General features: G+C 44.4%; 1 protein-coding gene across 2 annotated transcripts in view; it reads right to left on the bottom strand.

The window, feature by feature from the left end:
• Positions 1 to 12,425, bottom strand: part of UBN1 (ubinuclein 1) — a 31,758-nt gene extending 19,333 nt beyond the window's left edge. For both annotated transcript variants that reach the window (XM_010840430.1, XM_010840431.1), the window contains exons 1-7: positions 12,321 to 12,425; positions 8,783 to 9,070; positions 5,493 to 5,579; positions 4,837 to 4,932; positions 4,368 to 4,502; positions 3,576 to 3,679; positions 2,490 to 2,928 (exon numbers count right to left, since the gene is read on the bottom strand). In XM_010840430.1, coding sequence (XP_010838732.1) covers positions 2,490 to 2,928; positions 3,576 to 3,679; positions 4,368 to 4,502; positions 4,837 to 4,932; positions 5,493 to 5,579; positions 8,783 to 9,031 — 1,110 coding nt within the window. In that variant the 5' untranslated portion in view covers positions 9,032 to 9,070; positions 12,321 to 12,425. The remainder of the gene's footprint in view (positions 1 to 2,489; positions 2,929 to 3,575; positions 3,680 to 4,367; positions 4,503 to 4,836; positions 4,933 to 5,492; positions 5,580 to 8,782; positions 9,071 to 12,320) is intronic.
• Between the last annotated feature and the right edge of the window lie 16 nt (positions 12,426 to 12,441).

Here is a 12,441-nt window from a genome sequence, read left to right as displayed (position 1 = left end):
GTTTAGACACAGTAGAAACTGATACATGTACCCCCTAGGGCCAAGATTTAAAATCTCAACAAAGTATCACAAAAACAAAGCAAGGAGAGAAAAAAGAAAAAGAAGGGAGTGAAAAATAAAGTGAGAAACATAAACACTGCCCATGTTAGTTATACACACCAAGTTTAATTTAAATTAAAAAAAAAATAATGTCCACTTCAAAATCTAGGACAGGGCTTCTTATTAATGATCCAAAGATCCACACGTGACTTTTGAAAATCATGTGTAATTTCTGTGTACACAGGCGTCTTTCCCTGGGAGGAACCTCTGCCAGCGACTCTCACAGCAGGGCCTGGGGAGAGAGTGCCTGTGCACACGTGCAGGCGGCGCCAAGTGCCCCCAGCGCCGGGAGCCCACACAGCGGCGTTAAGTCACTTTCTAAAATAAGCCTTCTTTGTCATGCAATCATTAAAAATAATGAGGGCTTTATAATAATATTTATTAAGTGAAAAGAGCAGAAAACAATTATTCACAACTACAATCACAACGGCATAAAAACATATACACAGAGGCTAGAAAAGAGAGTGAGTTGAAAATAGTTTTCAGAGTGGCAGCATTTTCCCAATTTCCCGTTTCTTAATGCTGGCACTGAAGGGCCAGGTGATGACTTAAGTAACAGTTTCACACGTGAATATATGTTCAAGCCAGTACAGTGACATCTCGTCACCACCTCCTCACCAGGACCTGAGCCTACCTTACCTATGGGCTCCTGACCTGTCTCCATCACGCCTGAAAGACGACCGAGACTCGGCAATTCCTGAGGAAGGAGAGCCTGCTCGGCGTCCACCTGACGGACTCCACAAAGTAAGGTTTTCTCACATCACGACCCAACGCTGTTCCACATGACGCCGCTTTGTTTCCACCAGACTTGTCCATCCTTCCCAGGAAAATGCAATAATGATTCTCAGTTATTAGACTAGGACACCCCCTGTGGTAGAAGCAGAGACGCATACAGAGCCACTTTAACTTTCCTCTAAGGAATGACTGGCCTCTGCCACACACATCTGACTTGACTCAAGGCTTTCAGAATCTACAGGATAATCTGATTACAAACCACAAGATTGAAAAGAAGAGATAAATTTTTTTTTAACGTATATTCTGAGTGCAACCATAGGACAGTAAACTCATACACACCAAGTTCCCATTTAACTACTTCTCCCTTAACATCCTGTTAAGACAAATCCTGAATCCTGACAGGGCATAATTTATTTAAATGGGTACATTCAAACAACACTGTGCTCATTCCATAAGGATGAACAGGGCTCCGAATAAGACGTCTGAATTATTTCACATGCCATGTTCAAGTATTTTTTGCAAATGAGAAAATCATTTGCAGAAGTTGTTAACATTTTATCCTGCCCTGGTCCTAGTGTATATGAGGACTAGTATACACAACAGAGATTCTGAAACACTGAGAGTCACTGGTTTAAAACTGAAGCTCTAGAGTGTAAGTGTCCCCAGGGTTGTCACAAGTCATGATGTCCAAGGTGAAATGGTATTTTAACTAAAACACACTATAACTAATGACCCGTGCTTGGCTTATCATCAGTATTCATGGATCACGGAATCTACAGTCCTTAGTGCTCTAGTACTAGATCAACTCCCCATCCCCAGGGGGAAAACACGCGGAATGTCCGCTATTTTCCAAAGACCGTTACTGTTTTTAACGTGGGGCTGTTGGACAGTACTTACGGTTCAGCCCTTCTTACTTATCACAATTCCAGATTCCTATAATCACTGCTGCTGCTACTGCTGCTGCTAAGTCGCTTCAGTCATGTCTGACTCTGTGCGACCCCACAGACTGCAGCCCACCAGGCTCCCCTGTCCCTGGGATTCTCCAGGCAAGAACACTGGAGTGGGTTGCCATTTCCTTCTCCAATGCATGAAAGGGAAAAGTGAAAGTGAAGTCGCTCAGTCGTGTTTGACTCTGTGTGACCCCACGGACTGCAGCCTACCAGGCTCCTCCGTCCATGGGATTTTCCAGGCAAGAGTACTGGAGTGGGGTGCCATTCCCTTCTCCACCTATAATCACTACCTAACACTAAACCCAGCAGCAACTAAGCATATGCCCCACGCCCAACATGTCTGCAAACGTCTATGAATGTTCAAAACCTTCAGAAGATTACTAAAGAGACGTATCTCTGCCTCAGCTGCCTGCTGCCAACATGAGTATCTGTCACACAAAAGGAAGGATAGTCGGATAGGCACGAAGGAGGAGAGAAAAATCTCTCCAGAAGAAAGTAAATTTTCCAACGTGAAGGAATCACAAAAGGACAGGCAGAGCTGACCCTGTGCCCTTGCTTGGGATGGGAAGAAAGCCCAGAAAAGCAGACAATGGGAGCACCCACTGACTAAGGGCTGCTCTGGGCCGTGAGCTGCAAGTGGTTCCGGACCAGCAACGATCCGCCCGATCGCTTCCAGGAGAGCCCAGCCACTCCATGTCACCATACCTGAGCCAGCTCCTTAACGCGCTTCTCCAGGGGTGCAGGCAGGCCTTCAGGAAGGGAAGAGGGCTGCCTGAATTCCTGGTCCAGTCCCACCCCAAGGGAATCGCTTTCATCATCCATATCGCGGAAGGGGCTTCCTTCTGGAGACTCACTGAGCAGTTGCTCCAAGTCCAAATCCGTCAGCGAGTCCATGGCAGTGGCCGCCTGCAGCAAGTCACTGTCAGAGGCAGAGCCGAAGAGCGAGAGCAAAGGGTCGGAGGCACCTTCCAATTCCCGCAAGCCCTGAGCTTCCGCTGATGACACTGCTATGGGCTTATGCTCTTCGTCCCTCTTTCTCTGAGCCTCTTTCTCCTTTTGGAATTTCTTCAGCATCTCTTTAACACTCAAAGCCCCAGAATACTTCTTTTTCTTCTTCTCCTTACTGGCATTGAGGGCTGTAAAGCTGCAAGTAAAAGGGAGAAGTCGGTTACTAAGACTGCAGGACCCCTCGCAAGGGAAATTTCCAGAGGGGCTTCAGCCCCGCTCCCAGCACAAAGGTCTCCGGGAACCTCAGCCACAAGTCCACCCCGTCACTCCTCACCCTCCTCTTGGCACACGGAGCTCCTCCTTGCTGGGACCAAAGCTTGAGACTGAATACAGGTTAGCAAAAAGTAACACAAAATGCTAAACATCCGATGGGTTTTTTAAAACCACTGCCAGGCTGAAACAAAAGGTTGGAAAAACAGGAGGGGCAAGAAAGACATTTAAAGGGAGAAAGCAGGAACAGCAGCAACTTGGAGGGCGGCTGGGGTGAGACGGAGGCTGAGGAAGCAGGACCGGAGAAGACAAAGGGGACAGAGACAGAGGAGATCGGGGGCAGAGGAGGGTGCTCAGAACAGGAACGTCAGCAGCCACACAGTGACAGAGAGACCCGCCAACACTGACGCGGGACAGAGCGCACTCTGATGCCCGACACACACACGTGAGGGCCCTGACAAGGCCACGTGGCACCGTGACCCGCGGCCCCGAGAGGCTGTGAGAAGGTGGGCGCGTGGCCGGGCGGCCCTGACGGTGCAGAGTCCTCCTAGCAAAGAAGCTGCTGCCTCTCACCCGGCTTTGGAAAACTTGGACTTTTTCGATTTCTTCTCCTTGTCATAAGTGTCATCTTTTTTCTTCTTCTTTATCTTCTCACCACCTTCCTTCAACTTCCGCTTCTGAGAATTAAAGACAAGGCACAGTTACACGGCTCCCGAGCTCCGGGAGCAAGTGCACTACGCAGCACTGGCCTTCTCCGCCCGGGGAACATCCTGAGAGCTGTCTTACTTCCTCCACGAACACACAATTTCAGCTCAGTCCTTGGACCACAGACCTGCAGGTCAGGACAGCATTCCCACTGACAGCGGCTCCTAGGAAACCCAGGCCAGAGGCAACAGAGGCCCTTCTGCAGCCTGAACCATTTCTGTTTTAAAATGAGCTGTGTGGGGGCCTACCTCACATTTTAAACACCCAGGCAGTGACAGATAGCTTTCAAAATAAGCTTATCTTAGGGCTAACTCATTTTCGTTGGGGTGAAGTCCTCTAATGTCCACAGATGAGATACAGTGAGCTGGTGCACACGTCCCTCACTCCACACCCGTCACTGCCCTCGTCCCCGCCCTGGGGCCACCTCGAGGAGCAAGTCCCCGCTGAGCCTGCTGGGACACAGGCACGGACACCATGACTGAGCCTCCAGGGTCACGGCACACGTGTGAGAAGGGAACCGCCAACCTCGGCACAGCTGGTGCCTCTCCGCCACTCTCCTGAGCCATCCTAAACCGCACAGATTCGGGCAAGTCACCTACTGATCTCATAAAGGCATGTCAAAAAGCACTTCTGAAGTCCAAAACCGAGCAATGTTCTAACCTTGGGAGATTTTTTCTTCTTTTCCTTAATGAAGTCATCCTCAGATTCTGACGCTTGTCTAAACTGCAGGGTCCCCGAGTTGATGTAAAATCCTCCATACTTGGTAGTCAAAGAAGCAGGAACAAGCTCATCGTACTGAAGGGGAAACAAACCTGGGTCAGCTCCAAGGCCTGTGCTATGGCCACAGGTGCGGAGTGCATCTTGACAGAACAGATGTGACTGTTCCTCTGTCACTTTTCAGACAGCATACGAAGGTATGCTTCCGGTCAGTCACCAACATCCAAGTTAGGAGGTGTGTTGCACAGATCTGATCACCAGAGGCCCAGATCAAGGTGTCACTTCCTGTCCCTTCAGAGCAGCTCTCTCCACTGCACGGGCACCCCCACTGACCCAGCCCAGCTCCAGCACTGTCAGGAGGGGCCTGGGTGCCCCACTTGCAGTGGTTTCAGTGGTCTCACTAAGTACTCACCGCTTCAGAGTTATCAATGAAGGAATCGGATTCATCATAACCATAACCCATATCAATCAAGTCCTGTATTCGGTCTTTTCTACGTTTCTTTCCACCCTAAAATTTAAAACAGATCACATGCTTGTTTTTATACTTGTGATAGGAACATACAACACAAAATCTAAACTTTAAACAAATTTTTAGGCCCAGGGTCACAGGACTTTTTTAATACACAGAATTAATTGTTGCCTTGAACTCCAACAGCTAATGACTAAAGGTTATAAAACACAGGACCAGTCTCTTACACATCCCCCAAAACCTTGTTCCCTGAAGACCTTTCAAAATAGGACAGATTTGTAAATGCATAAAGTGGCCTAAGACTGAAGAAAGAACTAAATGGCCTCATATGCCTTGCATCAAAATACTTATTCTCAGGATAAATTCTAAGGGTAAAAGCCTCTTTATGTTTATTTATCCATTTAGCGCCACATGAGTTCCTGCCATATGCACTTTCTGTACCTTAACGCATTTGTTTAATAACTTCATTCTGTTCTCTCCAAGCTCTATACTTGTTTCACATTAGTGTTGATTAGATAAACCACTAAAGGAATATGAAAATGTCTGAAAACCTCTCCCACCCGACAAGGTTGTTCTGTTGCCCAAGAGAGAAATCTTACATATTTTTCTTCAAATTTCCTAGCAAGGGCCTCCACTTTATGCCTTTCCTTTTCTTCATCATTGAAAGGATCCAAGAGATCTTTCTTCTGTAAAGAGACCATTCCACAAAAATAAGATTCACAAAAAAGTTCCCACAAAGCTATTCATTGTACCTTCATTGATTCCACACTGATAAACTGTATAATAAAAACAACTTTTTCAGAAAAGACAAGGTAAAATACATGTTACCTCCTCATCCGTGTTTACCTTACTTGTTTGAAAGTAAAATTCCCATTCATGAGACTCAACAGAACTTGATTAAATACCTACAGTCACCCACTGCAGTACTAGGTCCTGCTGCTGCTGCTACTGCTGCTAAGTCGCTTCAGTCGTGTCCGACTCTGTGTGACCCCATAGACGGCAGCCCACCAGGCTCCCTCGTCCCTGGGATTCTCCAGGCAAGAACACTGGAGTGGGTTGCCATTTCCTTCCCCAATGCATGAAAGTGAAAAGTGAAAGTGAAGTTGCTCAGTTGTGTCCGACTATTAGTGACCCCATGGACTGCAGCCTACCAGGCTCCTCTGTCCATGGGATTTTCCAGGCAAGAGTACTGGAGTGGGGTGCCATTGCCTTCTCCCAGTACTAGGTCCTATAGTGCTCCAAATATGGCAAAGGGAGTTTGGTCGGGGGATGCTCACCCCGTGTAAAACTGCGTTCGAATATAACTGGTTTCCTTTGTAATACTAAAAATCATTTTATGCATTTAAAAACATTATTCTAAGAAAAGGTCCAAAGGCTTCAACCAGACTTGCAAAACAGCCACTGGCTCAGAAAGGTTAAGAACCCATTGAGCACAAGCTCCTGACAGCTATTCAACCTTAGTGGTTAGAAGAGTGGTATGAACTTATTCTTCTCTCAGTGTTATCGATAGTCAAACCCAAGTTCGTGCCATTACTTTTCCTTGGAAGCCTATCTTGAAGGATCAATAATCTCCCTTCCCTCCCAATCTCAATACTACCTCCAGATATTTTCAAGCAGTTTTCCAAAGTTTATACTCCATAAACCTTTCTATTTTTTCTCAAATTTTACAGAGTTGGACCTTAAGCTTCCATGGCAAGGAATCTTAATTTTAATAAAAGACTTCTGTATCAAATACACTTAAGACTTTGGAGTCCAAAAACACTAAGACTGGACTTTTACTTCTTCTACAACGATCACATATAACCTAAGTGGTTCAAATAATTTTAAGAAACCCCACTCGTCTGGAGCAGCACTGGATTTAATGTTTGCTCCTTAACGCCCTGCAAGCAGCAGTCATCCACTATTTCCTGAATGCATGAAGGTCTGCCTCTGCCTAAACACAGCATCCGGGATGTAAGCTGCTTTCCGTCCAAGCCCTCCAGGGCCTGTCTCCGTCCCAGACTTTACAATCACCACGCTGTGACTCCTGTTACTTGTGTAGGTGTGATTCTCCTAAAACATCTGCAAGAGTGCAAAGCTCCTTTGAGGTTCCTCTGAGGACAGCAGCCTCCCCACCTTTACTCGTCCTCAGCATTCTAGCACAGGGCCTTAACATTCTAAGGCACACGTGCTAAGTGAGTTAATATATAAATGTGTCAGATTACATTGTGCTCGGAACGCTGCAGAGTAGACAGGGTAATTTAGGAGTTCTAAACCTGATGCCAGAAGTGAATCCCCTGAAATTGGATCTGAAGTTCTCTGTGTAAGTCCCACGCATTTTTCTGCAGTTGAGGAGGGCATCTGAACCCCACAAAAGGTGAAATCAGAGCACTGGAGTTCTAATCTCAGTTGACCTACTGATTTAGTTTGAGCCCATAAATAAATCACCAATTCCTGCTACTTTCTCTTCCTCTCAAGGAAGAGGATACTGTTCCTACTTTGGAGAAGAGTTGATGAATGGATGTGAAATTACTTTTTCTCAGCCTACCTACTGGCCCTCATACAACCTGGCACAGACTGAAATGGCTTTCATTCAATCAATCAGATCTTTATTAAGGAAACACATTTTTATCTAAAAAAAGTGGGTAGTCCTTCGGACCAAAGGCAGCCCAAAGAGCACAACCACAGATCAGACTGAAGGAACATGGCCCATAGGAGTCAGGCACCTGCATGATTTCTTCAACCCCAGACAGACACTGTGAGCCATGCCAGCCCAACCCCCATGTCCCTGGAGCCAGTCTAGAGACTGGAACGCTGCCAGCACAGGACCCTGCTCACCTTTCCCACAGAGGCTGGCAGAGCACACAGGCTTATAGCAGGTGCTTAAAATAAATGCTCATGACCCAGCTCCTACTCAAACTGCATGGTTCCATTGACATGAAATACAGAAACATGCAAAACTGATCTCAGCTATTAGAAATCAGGACAGTTGTCACCCTTGAGGACTGAGGTAATATTTTGGGAGGGAAGAAGGAGGGTTTCTATTAGCCCCAACAATGTCGTATTTTGTAATCTAGGTGCAAGTTACAGGGGTATTCGTGGAAAGTCCATCAAGTTGTGTGTGTATCACATTTGCACTTTCATTATGCACATAATTCAGTTAAAAAGTTTATAAAAAATTGTGCAATGTTAATGAATTGCCAAAACATCAGTAATAACTGAAGCTGGGTAATGGGTACATGGGGGCTTATCATACTGTTCTCTCCAGACTGCACACATTTGCAACGCTGCACACTAAAAACGTAAAACAAGTCTGCCAGGAGAGTAAACAGATCATTTAACCATTTTAAGAAATCAAGCTGATTATCAAAAGCCATAAAGGCTGCCCATTTCTGGCAGGGGAAAAAAAACTTCAAAACTCCCAACAAAAACAAAACCCACAAAAATAGGTTTCTATCCATCCAAGTAAAGAAACTGTCCAGAATATTACTGTGCTTAGAAGAGAGGAGCAGTCTGTATCTTTTTTTGTCTGCCCTTGTATTAGGCACAATGAGATTCCCTCGGAAAAAAGTAATGCCCAGCATGAAATTCCAGCTCTGGAAAAGGCAGGGGCTAGTCACACTAAGATGCAACATTTATAGCCTTGGCATGAAAAAATCTGGTGTTTATTCGTATTAATTAGCCATAATACAAATTAGCCTTGGATGTGCCATACATTTTCTCTAGCCTAAAAAAGGAAAATGGTTATAGAAAGAATTCTAACCCTTCCCTCCAGAGGCAAAACTGGCAGACCGTGAGCTTGCTTTGTGGGGGAGGCCAAGCCTTTGTATGCTGCTTCCGCCCTCCGGAGCCCTTCTGGCACACTACCCTGAGCATTAGACCCGCAGAGCGAGCTGGGGCCACGGTGTACCTTGTCTGCGGGCTGAAGTCCTTTCACCTTCCCTCGTAAGTTCTTCACCAGCTCTGGGTAGAAGAACTCTGGGCAACGTTTGTGATCCGGCTCAAAGAGGGTGAGTGTGATCCGAACAGCGGCCGCGGCCGGCTCCGAGTCCTGATGCTGCTCTGCTCCCCCAACTTCCTCTTTCCGGGATTTCTTCAAAAACGCAGGATTCAAAGAACCTGGGAGAGAGGTGAACTGGACCCTGTGGGGCTCCGACATGGCTACCAACAAGTCTTAGCGGGTGTCACTGCATGGCTTCTGTTAACATTGAAAACAAGAGCCAGGTCAAACCAAGATGATAAAAATGGTGATTTTTTTCCTGTTCAGTTTTACAGATTTAAATTAAAAAAAAAAAATTCACTGTCAAGAATCATCGTTAATTTATCTTAATTACCGTTTACTGCTTTTTTCTGCCTAAATACTATTTACTTTAAATATAAAAAACTTCACATAGATATGAAAAGCATCCCAAATCCTATACTCAGAGATAATCAGTGTTTAGCATATTTCCAGTCATTTTGTCCAATGCATATTCACTAGATCCTTGACACTAGAGAACGCATGCTGATACAGCCTTAAAGAATCCTCAGAATTGCAAAGGAACGTAGAGAAAACTGGTTTTCATTTAATTTATCCAATATACTTTTTTAAAAACTTCGGACTGAGAATAATCTCCTTCTTAAAACCTCTTTATTTTCAGCAGTTTACTTTCATGTAGGGCCATTCTTCACAACGACAAAGTTTTCATCAGTTCATAGAAGCTCTGCCCGCCCCAGGATAAGTTTAAGACCACTGTCTAAAGAGCAGTGTGGCTGAACTCACTTCCTCATACCAGTCTGTCACTACCCAAATTTGGGCCTCAGCAAAGTGACAAAATATCACAGGCCAAAGAGGTTCCAGGGGCTTCCCCAGTGGCACTACTGGTAAAGAATCCTCCTGCTAATGCAGGAGACGCAAGAGATGCGGTTTGGTCCCTGAGTGGGGAAGATCCCTTGGAGAAGGAAATGGCAACCCACTCCAGTAGCCTTGGGTGGAAAATCCCATGGACAGAGGAACCTGGCAGGCCACAGTCCATGGGGTCACAAAGAGTCAGAACGACTGAGCATGCGCACAGTATCCGCATACATTATGGGTATGTGTATACGTGCAATATTCACTTTGTGACCGTAAAATTGTGACCTATAAAACCAGCTAAGGGCATAAAATATCTAAAAATGAAGTTAAAATTCTAATTAGGGAGAAAAGCAACTGGCAGCAAAACAGGTTGGTTTTTGGCAGGAAAAAACCACCATGCACTAAGATGTCAAAAAAATTCCCCTAAAAGAAACTTCAAGGCCCCCACGACATCTGTGATGCACTGGATTATAGAAACAAACTCAAGGTGAAGACCTAAAAGTACGCACTCATAAAAGCAGGCAAAGTCCCACCATATGAAGAGAATCTGCACATTAACCAATGGAGGATGTAGAAAGGTCAAATTGAAGTGCTAACTAGGTCCCTGCCTGACCAGTAGGTAATTTAAAAATGTAACCTTATCTTGGCCCAAATTTTAGATAGTATGACCTCAGTCTACCTAATAGTAAAAAATACATCTCGTGGTTATTAATTTGAAATCCTTAGAAAAATATAAAATTGAAAGTGTGTTTTTCAAAGACCTGACTTACATCTGTAAGTTTATTAGACTTACAAGAGTTAAGCCTTGGAAAGATTTAACTTTAGGTTTACGAGTTCACTGTTGTAGAAGTTTTAGGTACTTGGGAGAACAACCATATAGAACTTTAAATGCAGTTTAAAACACTCAAAGAAATTTTATTTTTTAAAAAGTTCATTGTTTATGAGAATTTAATGTATTAAACTTGAACTGTGGTGTTGGAGAAGACTCTTGAGAATCCCTTGGACTGCAAGGAGATCCAACCACTCCATCCTAAAGGAAATCAGTCCTGGGTGTTCACTGGAAGGACTGATGTTGAAGCTGAAACGCCAATATTTTGGCCACCTGATGCGAAGAGCTGACTCATTTGAAAAGACCTTGATGTTGGGAAAGATTGAAGGCAGGAGGAGAAGGGGACAACAGAGGATGAGACAGTTAGATGGCATCATTGACTCAATGGACATGAGTTTGGGTAAACTCCGGGAGTTGGTGACGGACAGGGAGGCCTGGCATGCTGCGGTTCATGGGGTCGCAGAGAGTCGGACATGACTGAGCAACTGAACTGAATTGAATCTATTAAACTAGTGCTTTAATTGAAACTGTCAAAAATCAAATTTTTTTTCAAATATTTGAAAAAACCTAAAATGTTTATTTTTATGTATACATTCTTAAGATTTATAAACAAGATTTGTTTAAAAAGCTTAAGAGGCTTAAGTATTTAAATACTCAATTGTAAGAGTTGACTCTTAATTCTAAATAAAAGCACAGTATTCTACAAATGAAAGCACCCCTCTTAAAAAACCTCAACCCAGGTTATCCAAGAAATTCAGGCCTCCTTTTGTATCTCAGATTATTCCAAGGAATGGTACTTTCTGTTGTTTCTATATACCCTCTCAATCATATTTTCAAACTGATTATTGGTGAAATTTAGAAAAATCCACCGAATATTGAATGCTAATTTTGTAATTAGTCTCTTCAATGAATTCCTAACTATTTTAATGGTTTTCCCTTAATTCTGTTTTTCAAAATAGGCTATCCTATCCTATCACAGAAATAATAATTTTGTCTCCTCCTTTCCGAAAAATAATATTCTATTTCTGTTTCATGTCTTATTGCATTGGCTAGAACTACCAAGATAATATTAGACAATATATTTACTCATTACTATGTTCCCGGCTCTATCACAAATGTCCTTAGGGTCCAGTCTGATACTGATGTACAATTCGTGAATTTTACTAAGTCATTATTTCTCAAATTTCTCAAAATTTCTCAAAAATTAAGAGTTCTTAAACTAGGAAGATGTGTTTAATTTTCTTATTTCCTGGAAACTTAAATATGCTTAAAAAAGATCGGTCTAGTCTCTAAAACAACATGAAATAGTTACCAGTGAATGACAGCTCCTGAAACTAGCTGTCCTGAAACTAGTACTTAGAGGAAGCTGACTGTAAAGAGAAACCGGGCCGCGAGTTCGCTAAAACGCCATTCTTACAACCAGTATACCTTTGGGAGACAGAGTGTAGACCTGCCACCTTTTTTTTTGAGCATAGGATGGCTCAATAAAAGTCCGGTTCTAAATTAAGTCAACATCGACCTTGAGTTCTTTGGGCTCTACAACTAGAACTGGGGATCTTAAAAATTTTTTATTTTCTACCTGGGCTGTTGACGTGTAGGCATAGCTGTGCTCAACTGCTGTCCCCACTTCCCCATTGAACGGCTTAGTCTTAACTCACTGATAAACTACGCCTTAGCATCTGCTGCCTTCCTGCTGTCAAAAAACAGCCTGCTCCCAACTTCCCCCAAAAGTGTCAAACTACAACAAGACTGACATGAGAGCCCGAACCCGACAAAGACACGCACCTTTGTCCCCGGAGCAATGCAGCCTACGGCCCCGCGGGTCGCTTTCGTGCCCCCCGCTGCCGTCTTCATGCCGGCCCGAGAGCCCGGGCGGCGGCTCCGCTAGCGGCCGGCCCCCGAGCCA

Source organism: Bison bison, unplaced genomic scaffold (assembly GCF_000754665.1).
Source record: "Bison bison bison isolate TAMUID 2011002044 unplaced genomic scaffold, Bison_UMD1.0 scf7180017864144, whole genome shotgun sequence".
Lineage (NCBI taxonomy): Eukaryota > Metazoa > Chordata > Mammalia > Artiodactyla > Bovidae > Bison > Bison bison.
Note: the sequence above shows the minus strand (reverse complement) of the source record. Positions and strands in the feature narration are given on the sequence as shown.